This window comes from Astyanax mexicanus, chromosome 6 (genome assembly GCF_023375975.1).
Source record: "Astyanax mexicanus isolate ESR-SI-001 chromosome 6, AstMex3_surface, whole genome shotgun sequence".
Lineage (NCBI taxonomy): Eukaryota > Metazoa > Chordata > Actinopteri > Characiformes > Acestrorhamphidae > Astyanax > Astyanax mexicanus.
Window position 1 is genome coordinate 2,988,999 of NC_064413.1, and position 21,230 is coordinate 3,010,228.

Consider the following 21,230-nt stretch of genomic DNA (forward strand, 5'->3'; position numbering starts at 1 on the left):
GAGAGATTGGGGGAGAGACAGAGAGAGAGGTGAGAGAGAGAGAGAGAGAGAGAGAGAGAGAGAGAGAGATAGTGTGTGTGAGAGAGAGAAAGAAAAAGATAGAGACATGTAAACAGAAATGTAGAAAGAGCTGTAAAGAGAAATGAAGAGAAAGAGAGAAACATGTGGAGAGAAAGAGAGGAGAGCGAGAGATGGAGAGAGAGGGGGAGAGAGAAAGAGACAGAGACTGGTAGAGAGAAAGAGACTGAGAGGGTGAGAGAGCGAGAGATGGAGAGAGAGAACGTGACAGTGAGAGAGGAATAGAGAGAGAAAGAGAGAGACTTTTAGAGAGAAAGAGATGAGAGAGTGAGTGAGCCAGAGATGGAGAGAGAGAGAGACATGAAGGAGGAAAGAGGGAGAGAGCAAGAGATGGAGAGAATTGCAAAAGGAGTGAGTAAGAGAGTGAGAGAGAGACAGAGTGAGTGAGACTAATATGGAGAGATGGAGAGAGAGAATGAGAAAAAGAGATAGAGAGAGAAAGAGAGACTTTTAGAGAGAAAGAGACTGAGAGAGAGAGAGACATGTAGAGAGAAAGAGTGAGAAAGCGAGAGATGGTAAGTGAGAAAGGCAGACATGTAGGGAGAGGTGGAAAAGGAGTGAAAGAGAGAGGCACAGAGAGTGAGTGAGCAAGAGATGGGAGAGAGAGAGAGAGAGAGAGAGATGGACAAAAAGAGAGAGAGAGAGAGAGAGAGAGAGAGAGAATGCTTTTAGAGATGCCTGTAACATTACATTCTGCTGCGAACATGAACGCATTCCAACTTGTCAGCCAATCCCGTGTCTCGCTTTGCCCATATTTCCCATGTTGCCGTTTAAAAAGGTTGCAGGCTGAATCAGGCCCCCAGGCCATAGCGTAGGTGTCCCTGCCTGTGCCGGGGTGTTGCTATAGCAACAGAGTGCTTGTTACACTGTAGGTGCATTAATTAGAAAGCAGAGGATTCCCCAGGTTAAAGCAGGAAGTGAGTAGATGCTGCTGCTGCTGCTGCTGCTGTGGGGCGGGATGTAAACAATAGCATGCATACCTACTTTACACTACTGGTCAAATTATTTACATATTTGTTTTAAATATAAAAATATATTCCAAAGGTGTTAGGAGACACAGTATTCTTTTCCCATAAGGCCCTCCCCCCTCACACTCCTGCTAAATTTTATTTGCTTAACTTCATTTTATATTATCCAGTGGTGGATCTAGGGGCCACAATATACTTAGAGAAGACAGGCATTATTTCACCAATTACATCCTGTTCAAACACTTGAATGTAATTTAAACAGCTTAACTCTTAAAAAGAGTTCATTTTGTTCCAAACGTTTTATACAGAAAATAAAATCAAGTAAAGCAATTCAAATTTTAAGAATCAAAACAAATATATATGTTCAAAACAGAAAAAAAATATATAACAAAGTGCTTTCATTGTTGTGATTTTGCGTGTGTTTTTTTTTGTGGATTTTGCTGCTGGAATCTCTTGTTTGCTTTAGCTTATTTTATTTGTTTTGCCTTTTTATTAATAACATAGTATATAAATGTAATTATCCATTTTTTATAGATTTTCTCTTTTCTTTTAAACATAATTGTTGAACACATTGAACAATTTGGAAAGTGTAATTTGTGTTTTGAGTCACAACATATCATACTTACATGTCAGATTGTCAGATTAACAAACACGTTTTAACACCAGACAAAAGAAATATAAATATAAAAAGCAGTTCTTAAATTATAATTTGAAATGATCTATTTGTCCCGGCTCTTTTTGAACTTTGCCGAGTGGCATCACAGCGCTAACGCTCGGAGGAAAGCGCAGCGAAACGGTTCTGATACATCAGCTCACAGACGCACCCTTGTGCTGATCCACATCACCCTGGGAGTGACGAGGGAAAGAGCGCCATCTACTGTACTGTACCCACCCAGAGAGAGAGCAAGAAGTATTGTGCTCTCTCAGGGCTCTGGCAGCTGATGGCAAGCTGTATGACCGGGATTTGAACCAACAACTTCCTGATCATAGCTGCAATGCTTTAGATTGCATGACCATTTTGCACCCCTTAATCGAAAGTATTTTTCTATTGGCTGATTAATGTAACTAATCTTTTGTGTAATCTTGGTGTGTGCAAAAGGTTCTATTTAAGTGGTTACGTGAGTTTTTATTTTTAATCGTTATTTAAAGTATTCGAATGACAAAAAAGCGAAAAATAAAGAAATCTGTATGGTGTAAATACTTTTTCTACAGCACTGTATATATGGAATATATATATATGATCTCATTAGAATTTTCCCATCCAATTATAGAGACACCTTGGCCAGACTTGTCTGCAGGGATGTGCTCTAATTTCACTCGTTCTGCTTCCAACCCCCCTCCATCCACCCAGCAAGCCCCCCACCAGCCCTCAGCAAAGCTTCCTCGCCTCGTCCTGGAGGTGCCGTTGCTCGGGGGGCTCGGACGTGATGCTCAGACTCAGGCTGGAACTCACAGGAAGACAGGATCGGAGCCCCCGTGCACTCTGGGGCTGAAGATGAAAGAACAGTGCGCACCGTCTGTGAGAAAACAAATCAAGTAAAGTAAGCCGCGTGGGAATTGGGAATTGGGAAATTAAACAGCGTGGCGATACCACTGCCATTACTGTCTATCTACAGAAAGGCTGGAGTCAGTAGGGAGTAAAGAGTAAACACAATCAGGGGTTCCCCTTCTCGCGGGAGTGAGGATGTTCCAGTATTTGAACTCCCTTTTATACCTAATCCTTTTTTAGCCTGTTCCCTCCGAAGTTCCTCCTCATTATTATTATTGTTTAGAATTATTTTACAATGAATTATTTGGATTTTTCCCAATCTTTCTTCCCAAAGTCGCCATAGTCGATTTCATCCTGCTAGTTTGGATTCTCATACAGTGGTTTTTAAACTGCTCCAACTCAAATCCAACTCAAAAAACAAACAAAAAGACAGGGACAGCACTAATGTCAATCTCCTGGATGTCCCTGAGGACTGGTTTCAGAGCAGGTTTGGAGCTTTTACAGTGACAGTATCCCACCAAGTACTGGGACAGAGCTAAAATCTGTAGAAGGTGTGGCCTACCATCATTACATTAGTTAATACACCATCCCACAGACACCTTGTGCTGATCGACATCACCCTAGGAGTGATGAGGGGAAAGAGTGCCATCTACTGTACCACCCTAGAGAGAGCAAGAACAATTGTGCTTTTTCAGGACTCCGGCACCTGATGGCAAGCTGCATGACCGGGATTCGAAGCGGCCAGCGATAATAGCGGCCTCCCGATAATAGTGACAGTGCTTTAAAAATGCTGGACCCTTTTGGAATGGGGCCAAGTCAAAGTCTTGACCTTAATCCAATGGAAATGTCGGGGGAGGACCTAAAGTGAGCAGTTAATGTGAGGAAATCCACCAACATCCCAGAGTTGAAGCTGTTCTCTAATCATGCGCCACCTGAATTGCTTATTGACCTGTGTTTCTAGATGTGTGCAGCAAGAACTACTTTAGTAACAACATTGCACTGTAAATCTCTCTCTCTCTCTCCCTTTCTCTCTTTCTCTCTCTCTCTTTATATAGCTTTATATAGTAAATTACAGTATTGCCAAAGCATGAATTAATGAATTGAATAATTGAAAAAAAGAACAACAATTGATCAATTAACATCAGTGCATACATAAACAGTTCATATACACATAAACAATTTGCTAAGGTTAATTAGACATTAATTACCATTGTAATTGATTTATGATTTATATCAGGGGTCAGACCATAGGCACAAGCAAGCATGAAATGTCTGGCCCTTGACGGTGTGTAACCTATAATGAACGATAATGAAAAAAAATAAATAATAAATTGCTTCTCTGGTGAGCTTTTGTTTACATTCCTCCCCTGTCTCTCTTAGTTTCCATCCGTTCTCGTTTTTCCGCTCGTTCTTGGGCTCCATATCTCTTTATTAGGGCATTTTTTTCCCTGCTGTGTCCCAATTCACTAGCCGGGGCAGCGGTAGTGTATTGGACCGCGACCCTAACGACATATATATATATTTTTTTTCTTGAGTTTACCTGCTTTGAGATCAACTGTTCTGCTTTTGGGTTCAACAACCCTCTGGGCTGGAGAGCTACTAGTCTGTTGCACTCCATCCCATTACACTTCACTTTACAAAACAGATTTTTTTTTTGTGGCCCGTGTGCCAAACTTAATTGCCAACCCCTGACCTATATAATTATCTCTGTATTAGAACCTGGTGTTTTGGTGTGTTCATAACTAAAATAACTAATCTCTATCTCTCTCTTTCTCTCTCTCAGGTACCATGATGCTCAGGACGTGACCAGCAACTTCCTGGGAGCCATGTGGCTCATCTCCATCACCTTCCTCTCCATAGGCTATGGAGACATGGTACCTCACACCTACTGTGGCAAAGGAGTGTGTCTGCTGACCGGCATCATGGTAAACACACTCTCACGAACAGGCTGCTAATGTGTGTGTGTGTGTGTGTGTGTGTGTAAACCGCTTTCCACATGGTTGTTTAACCAGTGAGAAGCTACTCCCTGCATCGGTTAGGGTTAAATAACTTGTTGCCAGATAAAACATAAGCAAATCACCCATGTGGTAATTATTATCCAATGGGAGGCTCTTTCCTACTTGCTTTGCTTTTTTTTTGACCAGGAAGTGTATATATACAAGTGCACACACACACACACACACACACACACACACAAACACACACCTTGACACACAGACTCTCCACCCTCCTCTCCTACTTCTCCCACACACAAACGCTAGCATGCACACACACACACACACACACACACACACACACACACACACACACACACTCACACACCAATACACACACACACACAGACCTACATAGATCAAAGAGAAACTACAACTTGGAAGGGTTTCAGAATTTTTCAGGATGCGCATGTTCCATCCTTTCTCGTGTGTGTGTGTGTGTGTGTGTGTGTGTGTGCACAGTTCAGAAAAGCGTAAGAAATAGAAGTGTGGCTAAAGGGAGGAATAACATCCTGATTGAAAGCAAGAAGTCAAAGTGAAAGAGAGAGAGAGAGAGAGAGAGAGAGAGAGAGAGGGAGGGAGAGAAATAAAGAGATGGAAAGAGAGAAGTGGAAGAGGAAGAAAGACAGATAGAGAGAGAGAAAAAGATAGGGAGAGAAAAGCAAAAAGGGGCAGATAGAGAGAATGAACAAGATGAAGAAAGAGAGCGAGAGATAGAGAAGGAAAAAGAAGGAGGAAGAGAGGCAGACAGAGAGAAAGAGGGAGGGAAAGAGAAAGGGACATATAGAGAGATGAAGAAAGAGAACAACAGACAAAGAGATAAAAAAGAAGGGAGAAAGAAAGGCAGATAGAGAAAAACAGACAGAAGGAAGGATAGTTTAAGAGGAAAAGTAAAAGAGGAAGAGGGAGAGAGACATGTAGTGAGAGAAGAAGAGAGACCAAGAGAGAGAGAAAGAGGGACAAAGGTAGAGGAAGAGGGAGAGAGACAAACAGAGAGAAAGTGAGAGGGAGAGAGATAAAGAGGGAGAGAGACAAATAGCGAAAGAGAAAGAGAGAGAAAGCAGGAGAGACAGGTACAGAGAGAAAGAGAGAGAGAGATGAAGAGGGAGGGAAAGAGAAGGGGACAGATAGAAAGAATGAGAGAGGTGAAGAAAGAGTGTAAGAAACAGAGAGGAAAAAAGACGGAGAAAGAGGCAGATAGAGAGAAAGAGACAGAGGGAATGACAGAGTAAGAGGAAGAGGGAGAGACAAGTAGAGAGACAAATAGGAAAAAAGAGATGAAGAAGGACAAATAGAGAAAGAGAGAGAACGAGAGAGATGTAGAAAGAGAGGAAGAGGGAGGGAGAGAGACGAACAGAGAGAGAATAAGTAATAACAGAGAGAATGAAAAAGAGTCAGATGGGGAAAGAGACAGAGGGAATGATAGTGTGAGAGGAAGAGCGAGAGCAGAAGAGGGAGAGACAAGTAGAGAGAAAGAGGGAGAGAGGGAGACAGACAAATAGAGAGAGCGAGAGAAAGAGAGAGGGAGAGATGAAGAGGGAGAGACTGTAGAATGTGATTTCTATCCTTGTTGAAAGTGATTGTAATGGCTGGTGAGGAGGGGCAGGTTGGTGCTTGGATTTGGGTGCCAGGAAGAGGGGAATGCCAGGGAAATCTGTTCTGTTTGGTAAGATGGACTCGAAACCATGCGTCCAGTTCTGCCTTTCATGTCTCGTTTTCTCTCCTCTTTTGTTCTTCGTTTTCCGACAGCGCTGCTGACGTAAATCCTCAGACCTCGCAGCCGTTCGATTCTTGATATTTCTTCTGGAACGTGATTTGTTGCATCATGGAGTCTCTAATTTTACTGATATAGAATATTTTTATTTTATTCTGATACAGTTTCAGATCACTAAGTTTGCTATTTTTAATTGATTTAATTTTATTTATGTATTTATTGAGTATTATCGTACGTATCTTGGGTTGCTGCAAAACTCTGCAAAAAGAAACTCAGTCTTGCCGCAGTTTTTCGCACTATAAGGTGCATTTAAAATTTAAACTTTAATTTTCCCCAAAATGTTCAGTGTGCCTTATAATTTGATGCTCCTTATATATGAATTTTACCAGTCAGGTATTAAGGAGCAGTAAAATCGCTGAAATACAGAGTTATACAGGAGTTTCAGTTCAGTTCTCCAGCAGTATTAGCATTAGCCACGCTAATCATGCTAAGTGCTAGTTCTTTGGCCGTTCAAAGGTGAATATCATCAACCTGTAGCCTGCTGTTAACCCTGACTAGCACTGCTGGAGCAGCATTAGCATTAGCCTCTAACCAAAGCACTTAAGTGCTAGCTCTTGGGCCATTCAGAGGGGAGTATTATTGGTCTGTACCACGCTGCTAACCCTGGCTAGCACTGCTGGAGCAGCATCAGCATTAGCCTATAACCACACTAAGCGCTAGCTATTTGGTCATCCAGAGATGAGTATAATCAGCCTGTAGCCTGCTGCTAACCCTGGCTAGCACTGCTTAGCTTTAGCATTAGCTAAGCACACTAAGTGCTAGCTCTTTTGCTGTTCAGAGGCGAGTATATCAGACTGTAGCCTTCATGTTTACCATGTTAAAACAAGCTACGAGGGATGAACCACTAGCTAATATCGCCCTGGCTTACCAGAACACTCAGTGTATAGTTCTAATGCTAATGCTAATGCTCTAGCTTTAGTGGAAGCTGACAATCTTAGCTCACCCAAATAAACAATTTTTTAGGAGAGAAATCTGTGTAGATTAACATCCAGCGCACTTTTGAATTGTATGACTTGTTTGAAATGTATTTTTTTAAGAATTACAGTTTTGTTTACTTAGCTTAGCTTAGCTTTACCGAAGGAAAACTTGGAGACACGGCTGTTCCTACTTACTAGTGTTGCATAAAAGTTACTAGTGTTGCATAAAATGTGCCTTAAAATCTGGACCTTATGCACCTTATGTATTAAAATTGTCACCAGAAAATAGACGTTTATGAATAGTGCACTTTATAATCCGCTTAGTTCGCTTTATAGTGCGAAAAATACAGTAATAATAATAATAGGAGAGACATTAACAGGGCTGGCATTCAGTGTGGTAATGCTCACCCAAACACAGCAGGAGTTTCCCAGGAATTAATAAATATATTACAAGAAAATGCAAAAAAAACAAAGAACATATTTTATTAACATCAGGAGATTTTGAGTTTAATCCCAGGTAATACCAGAGTCCTCTGTGACCGAGAGTCTGAGAGAATAATCGGCCTCTGTCTCTCTGGATTGGTGGGGTGGCAATCAGATAATCCTTAAAAGTAGTCCTAGAAAGTGTTTGGGAAATTAAATAGACTAAAAATGTTTTTCGTAAAACTAGACCCATTTAATGCCATTTCCAACAGTTCAAAGCATAGAAAAAAGCAGCTATAAATGAAAGAGCAGGTCAAATGCTCATCATATAGGTGGATCTAGTCATTGATAATAATTATAAGAAGTTCTTGGGTGCAATTACTGCCAAGAATGAAAGCGATGGCTCAGCAAATCTTAAAGAAAGTAATTTAGCTTTAATTTAGTCGAACATCCAAGAATTATTTGACATCCTTTGGTGCTCGACATACGTTTCTGAAACGCTGAAAGTTGGTCAAGGGCATACACAGCTTATACTTACTCTCCATACACAACAATATTATTAACAACAGAATGAGATAAGCTATGACAGTCACTCTGTGGCCTGGTGCCAAGCAGAGGGTAGAGGGATATAAAGTGCCCAGCATTTGATTTGAACCACAAAATCAACCACAAATCTCTGGAGTGATGGAGCTTCATTTAATTCCTTCAAGATTAATTAATCAATGAATCTCAGTAGATGGATAGATGGATGTAAAGAAGCAAAAGATGTCAAAAACCTCTCAAATATTTGACTAAATTATACAGGTATAAAGTTCTTTCTCTTAGATTTACTGAGTCATCACTTTTATTACTCTTGGCTTTGATTGCATGATAACACTTCTTATAATTAATTTTGTTCATTGTCATTTATGGTGTTTTAAACTGTTTAAAAATGGCCGTTACTGGAAAAGGATTAAAAAAATAACTTTTTTAAAGGGGACATACAAATCCATCCGTTTTCTGTGAATCAATTAAAAAAGTTATGTTTGGTGTCAGGAATCATATGCTATTATAAGTCATATGAGTGGCTCCATTATTGTGATATCACAATGAGGAAACGTGCATAGAACCTCCCTGGCACCAACCAACTCGAACCAGAGCCCCACCCACTAGATCAGTTAAAGATCCAACATTTTGGACTTTGGATTTGGTTGAGCACAGTGTCTGAGATGCTGAGCTAACAGACTTCTTCTGAGGGAGGGATCTATACCTATTGTCCGTGGCTAGTCAGCAGATGGGGAGATCATTTTTTGTGCTGTTTTTATCTTAGTTAAACCCACTAGGACAACTTTGATCATCTGATTGCCAACCCACCTATCCAGAAAGACAAGTCACAATTTCTTGGAAACCCAAATCATATGGATGGCCCCTATATCATCACTCCATCAGTTGGGCAGAGTGTTTTTTTTTTTATGATCCCAGAGGGAAATGTATGTATTGCTGTAGTCTAAGGCATGGAAAAAATGAACATACTAGCAGATATGACCTTATAATTTTTTACATTGTGCACATACGTGTAAAAATTAAACTAGAGAACAGTAGAGACAAAAAACTACAGCAAATTGGGGTCAAAGTCCTCATTTTTAACCCTTGATTTCAGCTAAAATATTGAAATAAGCTGCTTTCCACAAACTTGTGTCCATGTAGTGTAGCTGTGTGTGGTATACTAGATTTCTGGTCTGTAGTAAGCTGGGTTTCCTGGGTTTCCACAGTTCCATTTAAAGTGTGATGGGTCCACTGCGGCTGATGTATGCCACAGCTCCGGGGGATTAAGCTGTTAGCATGTCTAGCTCTGCAGGCTTTGATGGTGAGTCTTCTACCAGAGGGAGGTGGTTGGAAGAGGTGATGTCCAGGCTGACCAGAGTCGGCGATAAAACTTCCCATCATATTAGAGCTAGGGGTGGGCGATATGGCTCTAAAATAATATCACAATATTTCAGGGTATTTTGGCGATAACGATATACTTGGTGATAAAGGAAAACTAAAATAATCCATTCATTTCAGGAATATAGTATAATAGTATAACAGAATAATCATAATGTGGCAAAATAAATAATATAGCATAAAATAATATAATGCAGCAAATAATATTGCAGAATATTTAGTGCATGCATATAAACTGCAAACTAAAACAATTATACAATAAATACACCTAAAGCTTCACAGTAAATAATAGACTACTTTTAAGATAGAACAGCTCTATTATCACGATATGGATTTTTAATATCATGATATTTCTGTGTCACGATATATTGTATACGATATAATATTGCCCACCCCTAATTAGAGCTAGATCTCAAGAAAAAAAAAAACATAAAAAAAAACTTTATTTCAGTAATTCAGTCTAAAAATGTGAAACTCATATATATTATATAGATGTATTAAACACACAGAGTGATCTATTTAAGAGTTTATTTCTTTTATTGTTGATGATTATGATGGCTTACAGCCAATGAAAACCCAAAAATCAGTGTCTCAAGAAAATTAGAATATTATATTATAAAAAGTACCAATTGGTACTTTTGGCACAGTGTGGGCAGTGTGCCAAGTCCTGCTGGAAAATGAAATCCGCATCTCCATAAAAGATGTACTGACTTTGGATTCAATAATAAAACACAGTGGATCAACACCAGCAGATGACAGACATGACTCTCCAAACCATCACTGATCATCAGTACATTTTTTAATTTGTATTTTATTTGTAAATCAATGGAGCAGAGTCTGGAGGAAGAGTGGAGAGACACACAGCCCAAACTGCTTGAGGTCTAGTGATGTGAAGTTTCTACCAATCAGTGATGCTTTAATGGAGAGATTTCTTAACATCTGCTGGTGTTGGTCCACTTTGTTATGAAGATACAGATTTCATTTTCCAGCAGGACTTGGCACAATGGCAACGCTTGGTCTAATATAATATTCAAATTTTCTGAGACACTGAAAATAGATCACTCTGTGTTTAATGCATGTATATAATATGAGTTATTATATACATTTTCAACTGAATTACTGAAATAAACTATGTATTATATTTTTTTTAGATGCACTAGTATGTCCAGAAGCTTTGATGAAGTACAGCTTATGATCTTATGATCTTCTCATCTGTTCTGACGTCACACTCGCTTCAACCAGAGGGTTATAGACAATGTGCAGCTGCATACATGCATGTCTACGATGTATATAATACGAGCGTTGAAGAGCATTGTTGCATGAATTACGACAGAAGGCCTGAAACTGTGCTAAAAATAATGATGATCAGAACACAGAGCAGATCAGCCTTCTGGTTTCAAGTATTAAAATGATCTTCAACAGGGGCTCAAAGTGTTTGAGTGGAATAAGGTGCTGCCATTGATCTGAGGATAAGCCAGATCATGCTGATTGCCATCAGCAGCCGGAGTCCGAGAGAGAGAACAGCTGGCCATGCTCTTTCAGTGTGATGTGAGTCAACACAGGCATCTGTTAGCTCAAGTATCGGAGCAGAAATTCTGAGAAAAAAAAACTTGCTTGATCATAAAACTGCATACAAGCCCAGATTGTGTTCATTTGTGCAATTTAGTCTTGTATGGATTTTTATGATTGGGCACATGGTATATACAGCTCTGTAAAAAAAATGAAGAGACCACTTTCACAGTTTCTGAATGTATAGGTTTATGTTTGAGTAAAATGAACATTGTTGTTTTATTCTAGAAACTACAGACAACATTTCTCCCAAATTCCAAATAAAAAGCATTTATTTGCAGAAAATGAGAAATGAAAATAACAAAAAAGATGCGGAGCTTTCAGACCTCAAATAATGCCAAGAAAATAAGTTCATATTCATAAAGTTTTCAGAATTCAGAGTTCAGAAATCAATATTTTAATCACAGTTCTCATGTATCTTGGTTTAATGTTCTCCTCCACCAGTCTTGCACACTGCTTTTGGATAATTTATGCTGCTTTACTCCTGGTGCAAAAATTAATTCAAGCAGGTCAGTTTGGTTTGATGGCTTGTGATCATCCATCTTCCTCTTGACAGTTTTTTTTAGCATTTATGACATAAGGAAAATATTAAAACTAGAAGTTAGCAAAAATATTTGTTAGTCCCTAAATTACGAAACTGTCCTATTTAACCTCATTCCCCAGTCTCCCATAATTCACCATTTTTTTTCTGAAGTGTTTAACAAAGCAGTGATGCTGCTGCTTAGTACCCACTTCAGTCTGAGTCCAACACAACTGTAAAATTTGGCAGCTCTGGACTGGGAAAGTGTTTGGTCTCTGAAGACTGAGGGAAATCCTTCTCCGGCAGGCGATTCTTCGTGGCACAGTAGCCTCCTATACACAGAAAGGGCCTGGAAGGGTTTTCTGCATCATGATTTATTTAGCGCTCTATACGGAATATACGGACAGAGTGCTCCAGAAAAAGAGGCTTTTTGTTTTGTTTTCGTTTCTCTCTCTCTCTCTTTCTCTCTGCGATTACTGGTGGAAGAGCTTCTGTACACGTCCTACAAGTGGCGTCCAGAGCTCATCGTCCATTAATCTGCCAAGAGCTCACGTGCGCCCGAACACACGCGCACACGCCGGCCCTATACGTGTCCTCTCAAGGTTCAGAGTGTACCCAAAGTCTGCGTCGCCACTTTTTAATCCAAATTCACGTCTTATCAGTTTGGTGACCTCATTACCACCCACTCTGGTGCTCTGTCGCTTTATCTCCTCCTTCTGACATGCTTTTCTTTTCCTCATTTTCTCCCTCTGGCATTATCTTACTCCTTTTACTCCAGAAATCCCCTGTCATTCTCTTCTTACACCTTTTTTTCCGGTTGAACATTTGACCGTTCTTCTTGGTGGAGTTGGTGGAGTTATCAGTTTGACTTCTCCTTCTTCTTCTTCTTCTTCTTTTTCCTCCAGGATTATCAACTCAAAAAAAGGCTTAATGTAGAAACTTAGTTTAAACTTAGTTATATATAGGTCTTGTAAATGGCACGGCTACTATGACTGTATATAATTAAGCAATAATAAACGAGAGGGAGTGCTATAACGTTTATTGAGATTATAAGACAGTTTAATTACCACTGTTTATTGAAAGATTTTAAAAGAGTTAAAGAGGACGAGAAAATCTGAGTGATCTGTTTGGTTAAAAACGCTTAACTCTGCGAGTTAAAATTCCATTGCTGCTTTGCTTTGTTTGTAGCTGCGCTGTTTGGCTTGTAAGCGCTGCTGCATCGTTGCTTGGTTACCTGTACTGTATGTGGCGGAGTAATACACGGAGAGCTTCGGTTACAGTGCATTACCAGCTGATAACGGCACTCATAGAACGCCTCTAGGCCAATCACATTGCAGGGTCGGAACTTACAATTGGTATAATTTGAACACCTTAGCAACCACTTGGAATAAAGTAGCTAGCTTTAAATAGGCGATATGACGAACAATTCATATCTCAAGATGTTTCTTGTTAACATGAATTGTTTTTCTGTGAATTGTAAAAAAATTTATTTTGAAAAACTCTTGTTGTTTTGTGATCGAAAATTTTATCCATAAAAATTCACGTACTATAGATCCATCCCTCGTCCCTATTTTTTCAAATATGATCTTCCACAAATCAAATAAATGTTCTGAAAATACTATAGCCATATTGTATGTTCTTCAGTAGAATGCTTTAAAATAGCATTTTGCATCAGATTTAAAATCCAGATTCATTACATAATAGCAAAAGAGCACAGTCTGACACCTTCAATCAACAGTTCAGGAAAAAAAACTCCAAACTTTTACTAAAACTGAACATTCCCAAAAAAAGAAAAAAGTACCAACCAATTAAAGATGGCATCTGTTACAATCTGCTCTGAATTTCATCTGAAAAGCATAAAGCATGTATGTATAATGGGATAATAATGTATCATTTCAACAGGACAATGCAAAACCACATGCTACACACCTTACAAAAGCATCGCTGCAAAAGAGGAAAAGTGCAGGTACTGTTCTGGCTTTGCCTGAAGCAATGTTGATGCCAAATTTAGAACCAGACCCCAATTTGAACCAGACAACCAGCCAAGAAAATCTGTTCCCCCTCAGCACCTGGTGGTTGCAGAACTGTAAAGTGTGAACTGATGATGCAAATGCACAGATATTGGGTATTTGATGCGGTTTAATGCCTCATGAAGTTATGTTGAACCACTGTGAACCACTGGTACACTGGTCAAGAAACAAAACAAAAAGAACAGAAAACCTACGGATAATCAAATCAAAGTTCATTTAAGGTCTGTAGAGTTCTGGGCGGGCCACTTACTAACCCAGCAAATGAAGATTAACTTCTGCCTCCATGATGGAAAGAGGAAAGTGTGGAGAAGAAAAAAGAACGGCTCATGATCCAGACCAAAGCACCTCATCTATAAAGCATGCTACATGGGCTCGTCTGGCTGCCAGTGGAACCGCATCGTTCATCTTTATTGATGACGTGACTGATAGCAGAAGCTGCTGGATGAATTCTGAAGTGAGCAGAGGCATCTTAATCACTCTGATCCAAGCAGATGCCTCAGAGCTCGGAGGAACAGGGGTACAGTAGAGCTTAATCTGACTGCAGAACAACCAAACGCAAAAACAAGGTGTCTGAACTTTGCTTTTTTTAGATTAGCACTGGAGCTACAAGCTACGAAGTGATTTTAAGTGAGTTTTTCACATTTGGGTAATTTTCAATTAGACGACAATCAATGTTTTTATAGGTTGATACTGATTGGCAGTCATCTTTCAGCTGATTGGCTGATTGCTGACGCTGATAAAGGGCGAGGCTAGATGTCACATTAACCTTTCTGGGCAAAATTGACAATGCTTCATCGTGCAGGGCTCCTGGAATGTACTAAATAATGGACTTTCAAGAGGGGTATCTAGTTAGTAATCCATTAATAACTCAAAAAACTCTTAATGTAGGTCCTGCATGGCTGCTGTCTTATCTATGCCTAGTAATCACGTGGGATACCAAAGCAGCTTCTTAGCGACACCTAAGCAACCACACAGAACACCATAGCAACCATCTAGCAACACCTCATCTACCACCTGGGATATGACAGCAACTGAACAAACACCGTCAGTCACCTAGCACTACAACTTAATCACTACAATGTAATAAAAACGTAGAATGTCATCACAACTGCTTAGGAACACCCTAGTAACCACTTAGCAACAACTTAGCAAGCACCTGGGATATAAGAGCAACCACAAAGGGTACCATAACAACCACCTGAACTCTCAAGAGGGGTAGTATCTGGTTAGTGTTCTGATACTCATTATACTACGCTAAATGATGGACTCTCGAGAGTAGTATCTGGTTAGTGTTCTGAGGATACTCACTGTACTGTTGTATACTCTCAAGAGGGGTATCCAGTTAGTGTGATGATACTCACTGTACTAGGCTGAGTGATATACTCTCGAGAGGGGTATCTGGTTAGTGTTTTGAGGATACTCACTGTATTAAGCTGAGAGACATACTCTCAAGAGGGGAATCTGTTTAGTGTTCTGAGGATACTTACTATAATATGCTGAGTGATGGACTCTTGAGAGCAATATCCGGTTAGTGTCCTTATACTCACTGTGCTGGTCTGAGTGATATACTCTCGAGAGGAGTATCCGGTTAGTGTTTTGAGGATACTCACTATACTATGTTGAGGGATGGACTCTTGAGGGTTATATCTGGTTAGTGTTCTGAGGATACTCACTGTACTGGGATAAGTAATCTACTCTTGAGAGGGGTATCTGGTTAGTGTCCTGATACTCACTGTACTTAGTGATATATATTCTCGAGGTTTGAGTAAAACGATATGAGCAACACATTAAGTGCAATGTATTTTACCTGTATTTATAGAAAATAGTATGGCATTAAATGTCAGAAGTCTCAAAGGTGAGTATATTATACACAGTTTGAGGGAAATGTGTGATGTTTTAGGCCTACAGTTTACACAGTATCCAGGCTAGGCTAAATTCAGTACCATTACTTTTGCTACAAAGAGATTTAGGCTTAAAGGGTCATAGTTTTTGGCAGTTTTTTTAAGCAGACATTGGAAGCCTTAATGCAAAAACTGCGCAACTGCACTCTTAACACTGATTCTTACTGTCAACTCTCACTGCCGTCCTTCTCTCGCGCCCTCCTTCCTGTCTGCGTCCTTAGTCTAGGACCCCTGTCAAGAGAAATCAAAAGCACTTTCTACTGTTCCTTCCTTTGGACATATTCTCTTGCTTGTTTGCTCTTTGTCCTTTGTTCACTTCTTATCTCTCATCTCTCTCTCTCTCTTTTTTTCTCTTTCCCTCTGTCTTCATGTCTTTCAGGGCGCAGGCTGCACAGCATTGGTCGTTGCTGTGGTAGCAAGGAAGCTGGAGCTGACCAAGGCCGAGAAGCATGTGCACAACTTCATGATGGATACACAGCTCACCAAACGGGTACACTCAAACATATTATACATACATACATACATATATCTATAAACACACACACACACACTTATGTATGGGATACCATAGCAGCTCCTTAGCAACATCTTTGTTAGCACCAAGCAACAACTTAGCAAGCACATGGAATATGATAACAACCACTAAGGGTATACCATAACAACCACCTGGACTCTCAAGATGGGAATCTGGTTAGTGTACTAATACTCTCTAAACTCTCTAAACTACAGTATACTCTCGAGATGGGTATCCTGGGTATTGCATGTATAAGCAACACATTCAGTGCAGTGTATTTTTACACATGTTTATAGAAAATAGCATGCACCCTGACTGCTGGGCTGGGCTTTGTGTACATGTGCAAAGAATTGTGGTTAACCAAAGACTGTGAAGGATACATCAGTCGCGTCCTTCAAATTAAACTGCATACGAAGGGGCCTTCTACAGGGGTTGGAAAAAGAAACTGAAACACCTGTCATCATTTTAGTGTGGGATTTTAGGTTTCATGGCTAAATTGGAGCAGCCTGGTGACCAATCTTTAATCATTAATTGCACATTGCACCAGTAAGAGCAGAGTGTGAAGGTTGGTTCAATTAGCAGGGTAAGAGCACAGTTCTGCTCAAAATATTGCAATGCACACAACATTATGGGTGTTCAGAGTTCAAAAGAGGACAAATTGTTGGTGCACGTCTTGCTGGAGCATCTGTGACCAAGACAGCAAGTCTTTGTGATGCATGAAGAGCCACGGTATCCAGGGTAATGTCAGCATACCACCAAGAAGGACCAACCACATCCAACAGGATTAACTGTGGACGCTGTAAGAGGAAGCTGTCTGAAAGGAATGTTCGGGTGCTAACCCGGATTGTATCCAAAAAACATAAAACCACGGCTGATCAAATCACGCAGAATTCAATGTGCACCTCAACTCTCCTGTTTCCACCAGAACTGTCCGTCACCACAATCAATTATTGTGCTCTAAAACCAGGTGTTTCAGTTTCGTTGTCAGTGTTTTCCATGAAAAGCAGAAGCGATACACTGCATTTGAACAGTTAGGTTCACAGTGCAACTGGTTGTCTAGGCAAACTTGAGGCCAAAACAGCGAGTATATCACTAGCCTAAGGAAGCAACAGGCACCAACAACACACACTCATAGCTGATGGGCTGCTTTTGGGCTGAGCAGGGAACTGTGTAAATCCGATTACGACTACCCCAAAACAAAACTCACCCTCACACACCCTCACACACACTCTCACACTCACGCTAGCACCCGCACGTCTCGCCCGTGAGCTCCGGGAGCAGTGTGTGCACATCAAACCCGGCTCATGAAGTGATGTGTTGTGAAGACAACAGTCCAAACCAATCTTTCAGTTAGATCATAGCATTGCGTAACAGCCGCTAGTGCTCTCTCTCTCTCTCTCTCTCTCTCTTCCTCCCTCCATCCCTCCATCCATCCCTCTCTCCCTCTCTCTAGGTCCTTTTCAATTTTTCATGCACTTGAAAGTCCCAAGTTTCAAAAATAGCTCTCCCTATCAAATATGTAGGCTACATCATGGCCGCGCTGTAGACGGCGAGGAGAGCCGGTGATCAATAATTACGGAAAAAAAAGGAAAGTGCGGAAGTGCTCCTGGGTGGGTAGTGGAACGCTCCTCAAGAGGGAGTGCTAAATGCCTTAAATACCCTCCGAGTGAAGGGGGGGCAGTGGGGGGGGTTGATGTCTGATAGACAGAATAGGCCAGAATGTGCTCTGTTGTCATACTTTTTTTGATTATTAAACACATTTTCATATCATAATATATACAATTATTAATATATAATATAATACATTATATGCTAACACATGCTTCCTCTGATACATGTGAAGTCAGCCACCGCTTCTTTTCGAGCTGCTGCTGATGCTGTAGCATTGCCGAGCAGCATCACAGCGCTAACGCTCGGAGGAAAGCGCAGCGTCTCGGTTCTGATACATCAGCTCACAGATGCCCTGTGCTGTGGACATCACCCTTTAGTGATGTGGGGAGAGAGAGAGCGCCATCTACCCACTCAGAGGGAGCAGGGCCAATTTGTGGCCGGCAGCTTAATGGCAAAGCTGCATGAGCGGGGGTTCGAACCTGCGACCTCCCACTCATAGTGGCAGCGCTTTAGACCGCTGGACCACTCTGCGCCCCAGTTTTTCACATTTTAAGGAACTGAAAAGTTGCTAACATATTTGTAAATGCTAATGAACACATTGGCAAACATGATCTGCGATTGATAAACGTTTGTCAGGTTTAAAATTCTTAATTCTAACTAGCAATTTATTAGTGTTTAAATTCTGATAAGCTAATCATTTATTTTTTAACAATTCTGAATATGAAGATTCACGCTGATAACTGTCATGTGTAAACATTTGATAATATTCAAATATTCAATAATTTTACTAGCCACAACCAGACCTGATTGACCAGACCAGATCTGAAGCAGAACCAAGAAATCAAAGTAAGAGTAAACTCACAAAATTGCGACCGGCCTACTGAAATTACTCCAAAAGGGCATGGACATCTCATCCAGGAGGTCACAAAAGAACCCAGAACAACATTTACAAGAACTACAGGACTTTAGATGAGGGTTATGATTCTTATGATTCGATAATATGAAAGAAACTGGGTGAAAATTGTCTCAATGGGAGAGTTCCAAGACAAAAATCACTACTGACCGTGATCAGAATAAGAGCGAGGCCTGACAGTGGGAGTCAGATGGAAGGAACATCCCAATTGTGAACTTGTGCAGGCATTTATCCTTTCTCTAACCACAGTGTAACGGGTGTTCCTGGAATACATCATAAAAGGCATCACCACCCACTGTGAATATTGCAGTGGGTGGTGATAATCGTGACCATCTTCCGGCTAAAATTGTCGGTGTGAACAGACAAGCAACTCAGAAATCACATCCACATAATCCACATATCCCATAATGCAGCATTCTTTAGCATTCTTAGGCAAAAGAGGCCACTTGAAAATTATTAGGAAGGTGGATGATCACAAGCCATCAAACCAAACTGAACTGCTTGAGTTTTTGCACCAGGAGTAAAGCAGCATAAAGTTATCCAAAAGCAGTGTGTAAGACTGGTGGAGGAGAACATGAACATGAAATCTACCAGTCAGGTATTAAGGAGCAGTAAAGCCAATCTGCTGAAGTACAGAGTTATACAGGTATTTCAGTTAAGATCTCCAGCACTGAGGCAGGAGCAGTATTAGCATTAGCCGCTAAGCACAAGCTCTTTCACCATTCAGAGGTGAGTATTTTGGTGTGTAGCCTGCTGATAACCCCAGCCACCACTGCTGGAGCAGCATTAGCATTAGAGGCGAGTATATTGGACTGTAGCCTGTGCGTTTACCATGCTAAAACAAGCTACGTGGGACAAACCGCTTGCTAATATTGCTCTGGCTTACTGGAACACTTTGCGTTCCTTAGTGGAGTGCTAGCGCTAGCAGTTAGCCCCTAATGCTAAGCTTTTTAAGCTTACTGTAAATAACAGAAGCATTTTATTCAGTTAAATAAACAGTTTTTAGGAGAGACATCTGTGTAGATTAATATCCAGTGCTCTGGATTTGACTTTAAAAGTTTATTAAGTTGTTTGTTAAGAATTACAGTTTTGCTTACTTAGCTTAGCTTATCTTTACTTGCTACATGCTACGGCCCCACCATTGCCACCCAGTGGTGAGACCTGCTGAATAATTTGAGGTCTGAAAGCTCTGCATCTTTTTTTTTGTTATTTCAGCCATTTCTCATTTTCTGCAATTAAATAAATGCTGTAAATGATACTATTTTTATTTGGAATTTGAGAGAAATGTTGTCTGTAGTTTATAGAATAAAAAGAAAATGTTCATTTTACTCAAACATAAACCTATAAATAGCAAAATTGAAAGCAAAACTGATTCAGAAACTAAAGTGGTCTTTTATTTATTTATTTTTAAATCTACGCATTGACATATGTCAGATTTCTGCATGAGGGATGTGAGCGATGGAGGGAGAGATGAAGGGAAGAGAATTCTTGAAAAGTTCATTATCCTACTCCTCCGAGCGAGTCTGGTGGATTAACGCTGAGAGTGTGTGTGAGATCGATATGTGGTGTGTGTAGTGTTTCTGCACTCCTCCACTTCATAGCACAGAGTCCGCCGCTACTATGGTTACGAGCATCCGTAACTGTTCGGGTAAAATAAAAAAAAAAACGCTGGAACTTTGAATAATGGAATGATTACCTCACGGACGGACCTGTTGCCGTGGCGACGGCGAGGCGCAGTGTGTTTATCTTGAACTGCGTGACAAAATGGTGGGTGTTTCCTTCCTCTCGTCTCTCGGCGTTCAGCGAGGACTCACCAGCTCGCATGAAGCTCTGGGCCTGAAGCCGCTCCGGAGAACGAGCCAATAAGAAACGATGTGGAGCATCCCAAAGTTCAGAGTAGGGCTGTATGATTCATCATATTTTTATCCTTATCGTGATGCGATATTTTATTATAAACTCACCGAAAGTGCTGTAAAAATGCAGTGAAAAATAAACAGTGAATTCAAACTGCATTACCAGCATCCAGCAACAGAGGGAGCTCTTCACTGACCTATAACAGTAGCATCTCAGAGGCTACTTTTGGGTAGTGTACCTCCTGGTGAGAGATCAGTGACTGCAAGACATGCCACTACAGTGCGCTCAAACACATTTTGCCCAGTTGACAGATTTTAACCTCTTAACACGCCCTAAAAATGTCATAATGTCTCTTTCACTCTCCAGAGGTGAGTATATTGGACTGCAGTCTGCGTGTTTTCCATGTTAAAACAAGCTACGTGTGACAAACTGCTAGCTAATATCACAGTTAGCCACTAATGTTAATGCTGCTGCACACAGCCTTAGTTGAAATCGGGAAATCTAACCTTACTGTAAGTTTTCAGGAGAGAAATTTCGTTTGAATTTAAAAGAAAATGTTTTTTAAGAATTACAGTTTTGGTTACTAAGCTTAGCCTTACTGAACTTAGTTAATGGTAGAACCCCCCCCCCCCCCTGAATTACAAGAAAAATATGAAGACACCAGTGTACCTTATTAGTGTTGCATAATGCGCCTTATAGTGCCTTATAGACCTCGTAGTGAGCATTTCAATTCTTCCTTAGCTGTAGAGCAA

At 40.5% G+C, this 21,230-nt stretch overlaps 1 protein-coding gene across 1 annotated transcript in view; it reads left to right on the plus strand.

The window, feature by feature from the left end:
* The window catches only part of kcnn3 (potassium intermediate/small conductance calcium-activated channel, subfamily N, member 3), a 108,415-nt gene that overhangs the window by 61,650 nt on the left and 25,535 nt on the right, over positions 1 to 21,230 (plus strand). Inside the window, exons 6-7 of the mRNA XM_022674225.2 lie at positions 4,319 to 4,460; positions 15,966 to 16,076. Of these exons, the coding sequence (XP_022529946.1) occupies positions 4,319 to 4,460; positions 15,966 to 16,076 (253 nt within the window). The remainder of the gene's footprint in view (positions 1 to 4,318; positions 4,461 to 15,965; positions 16,077 to 21,230) is intronic.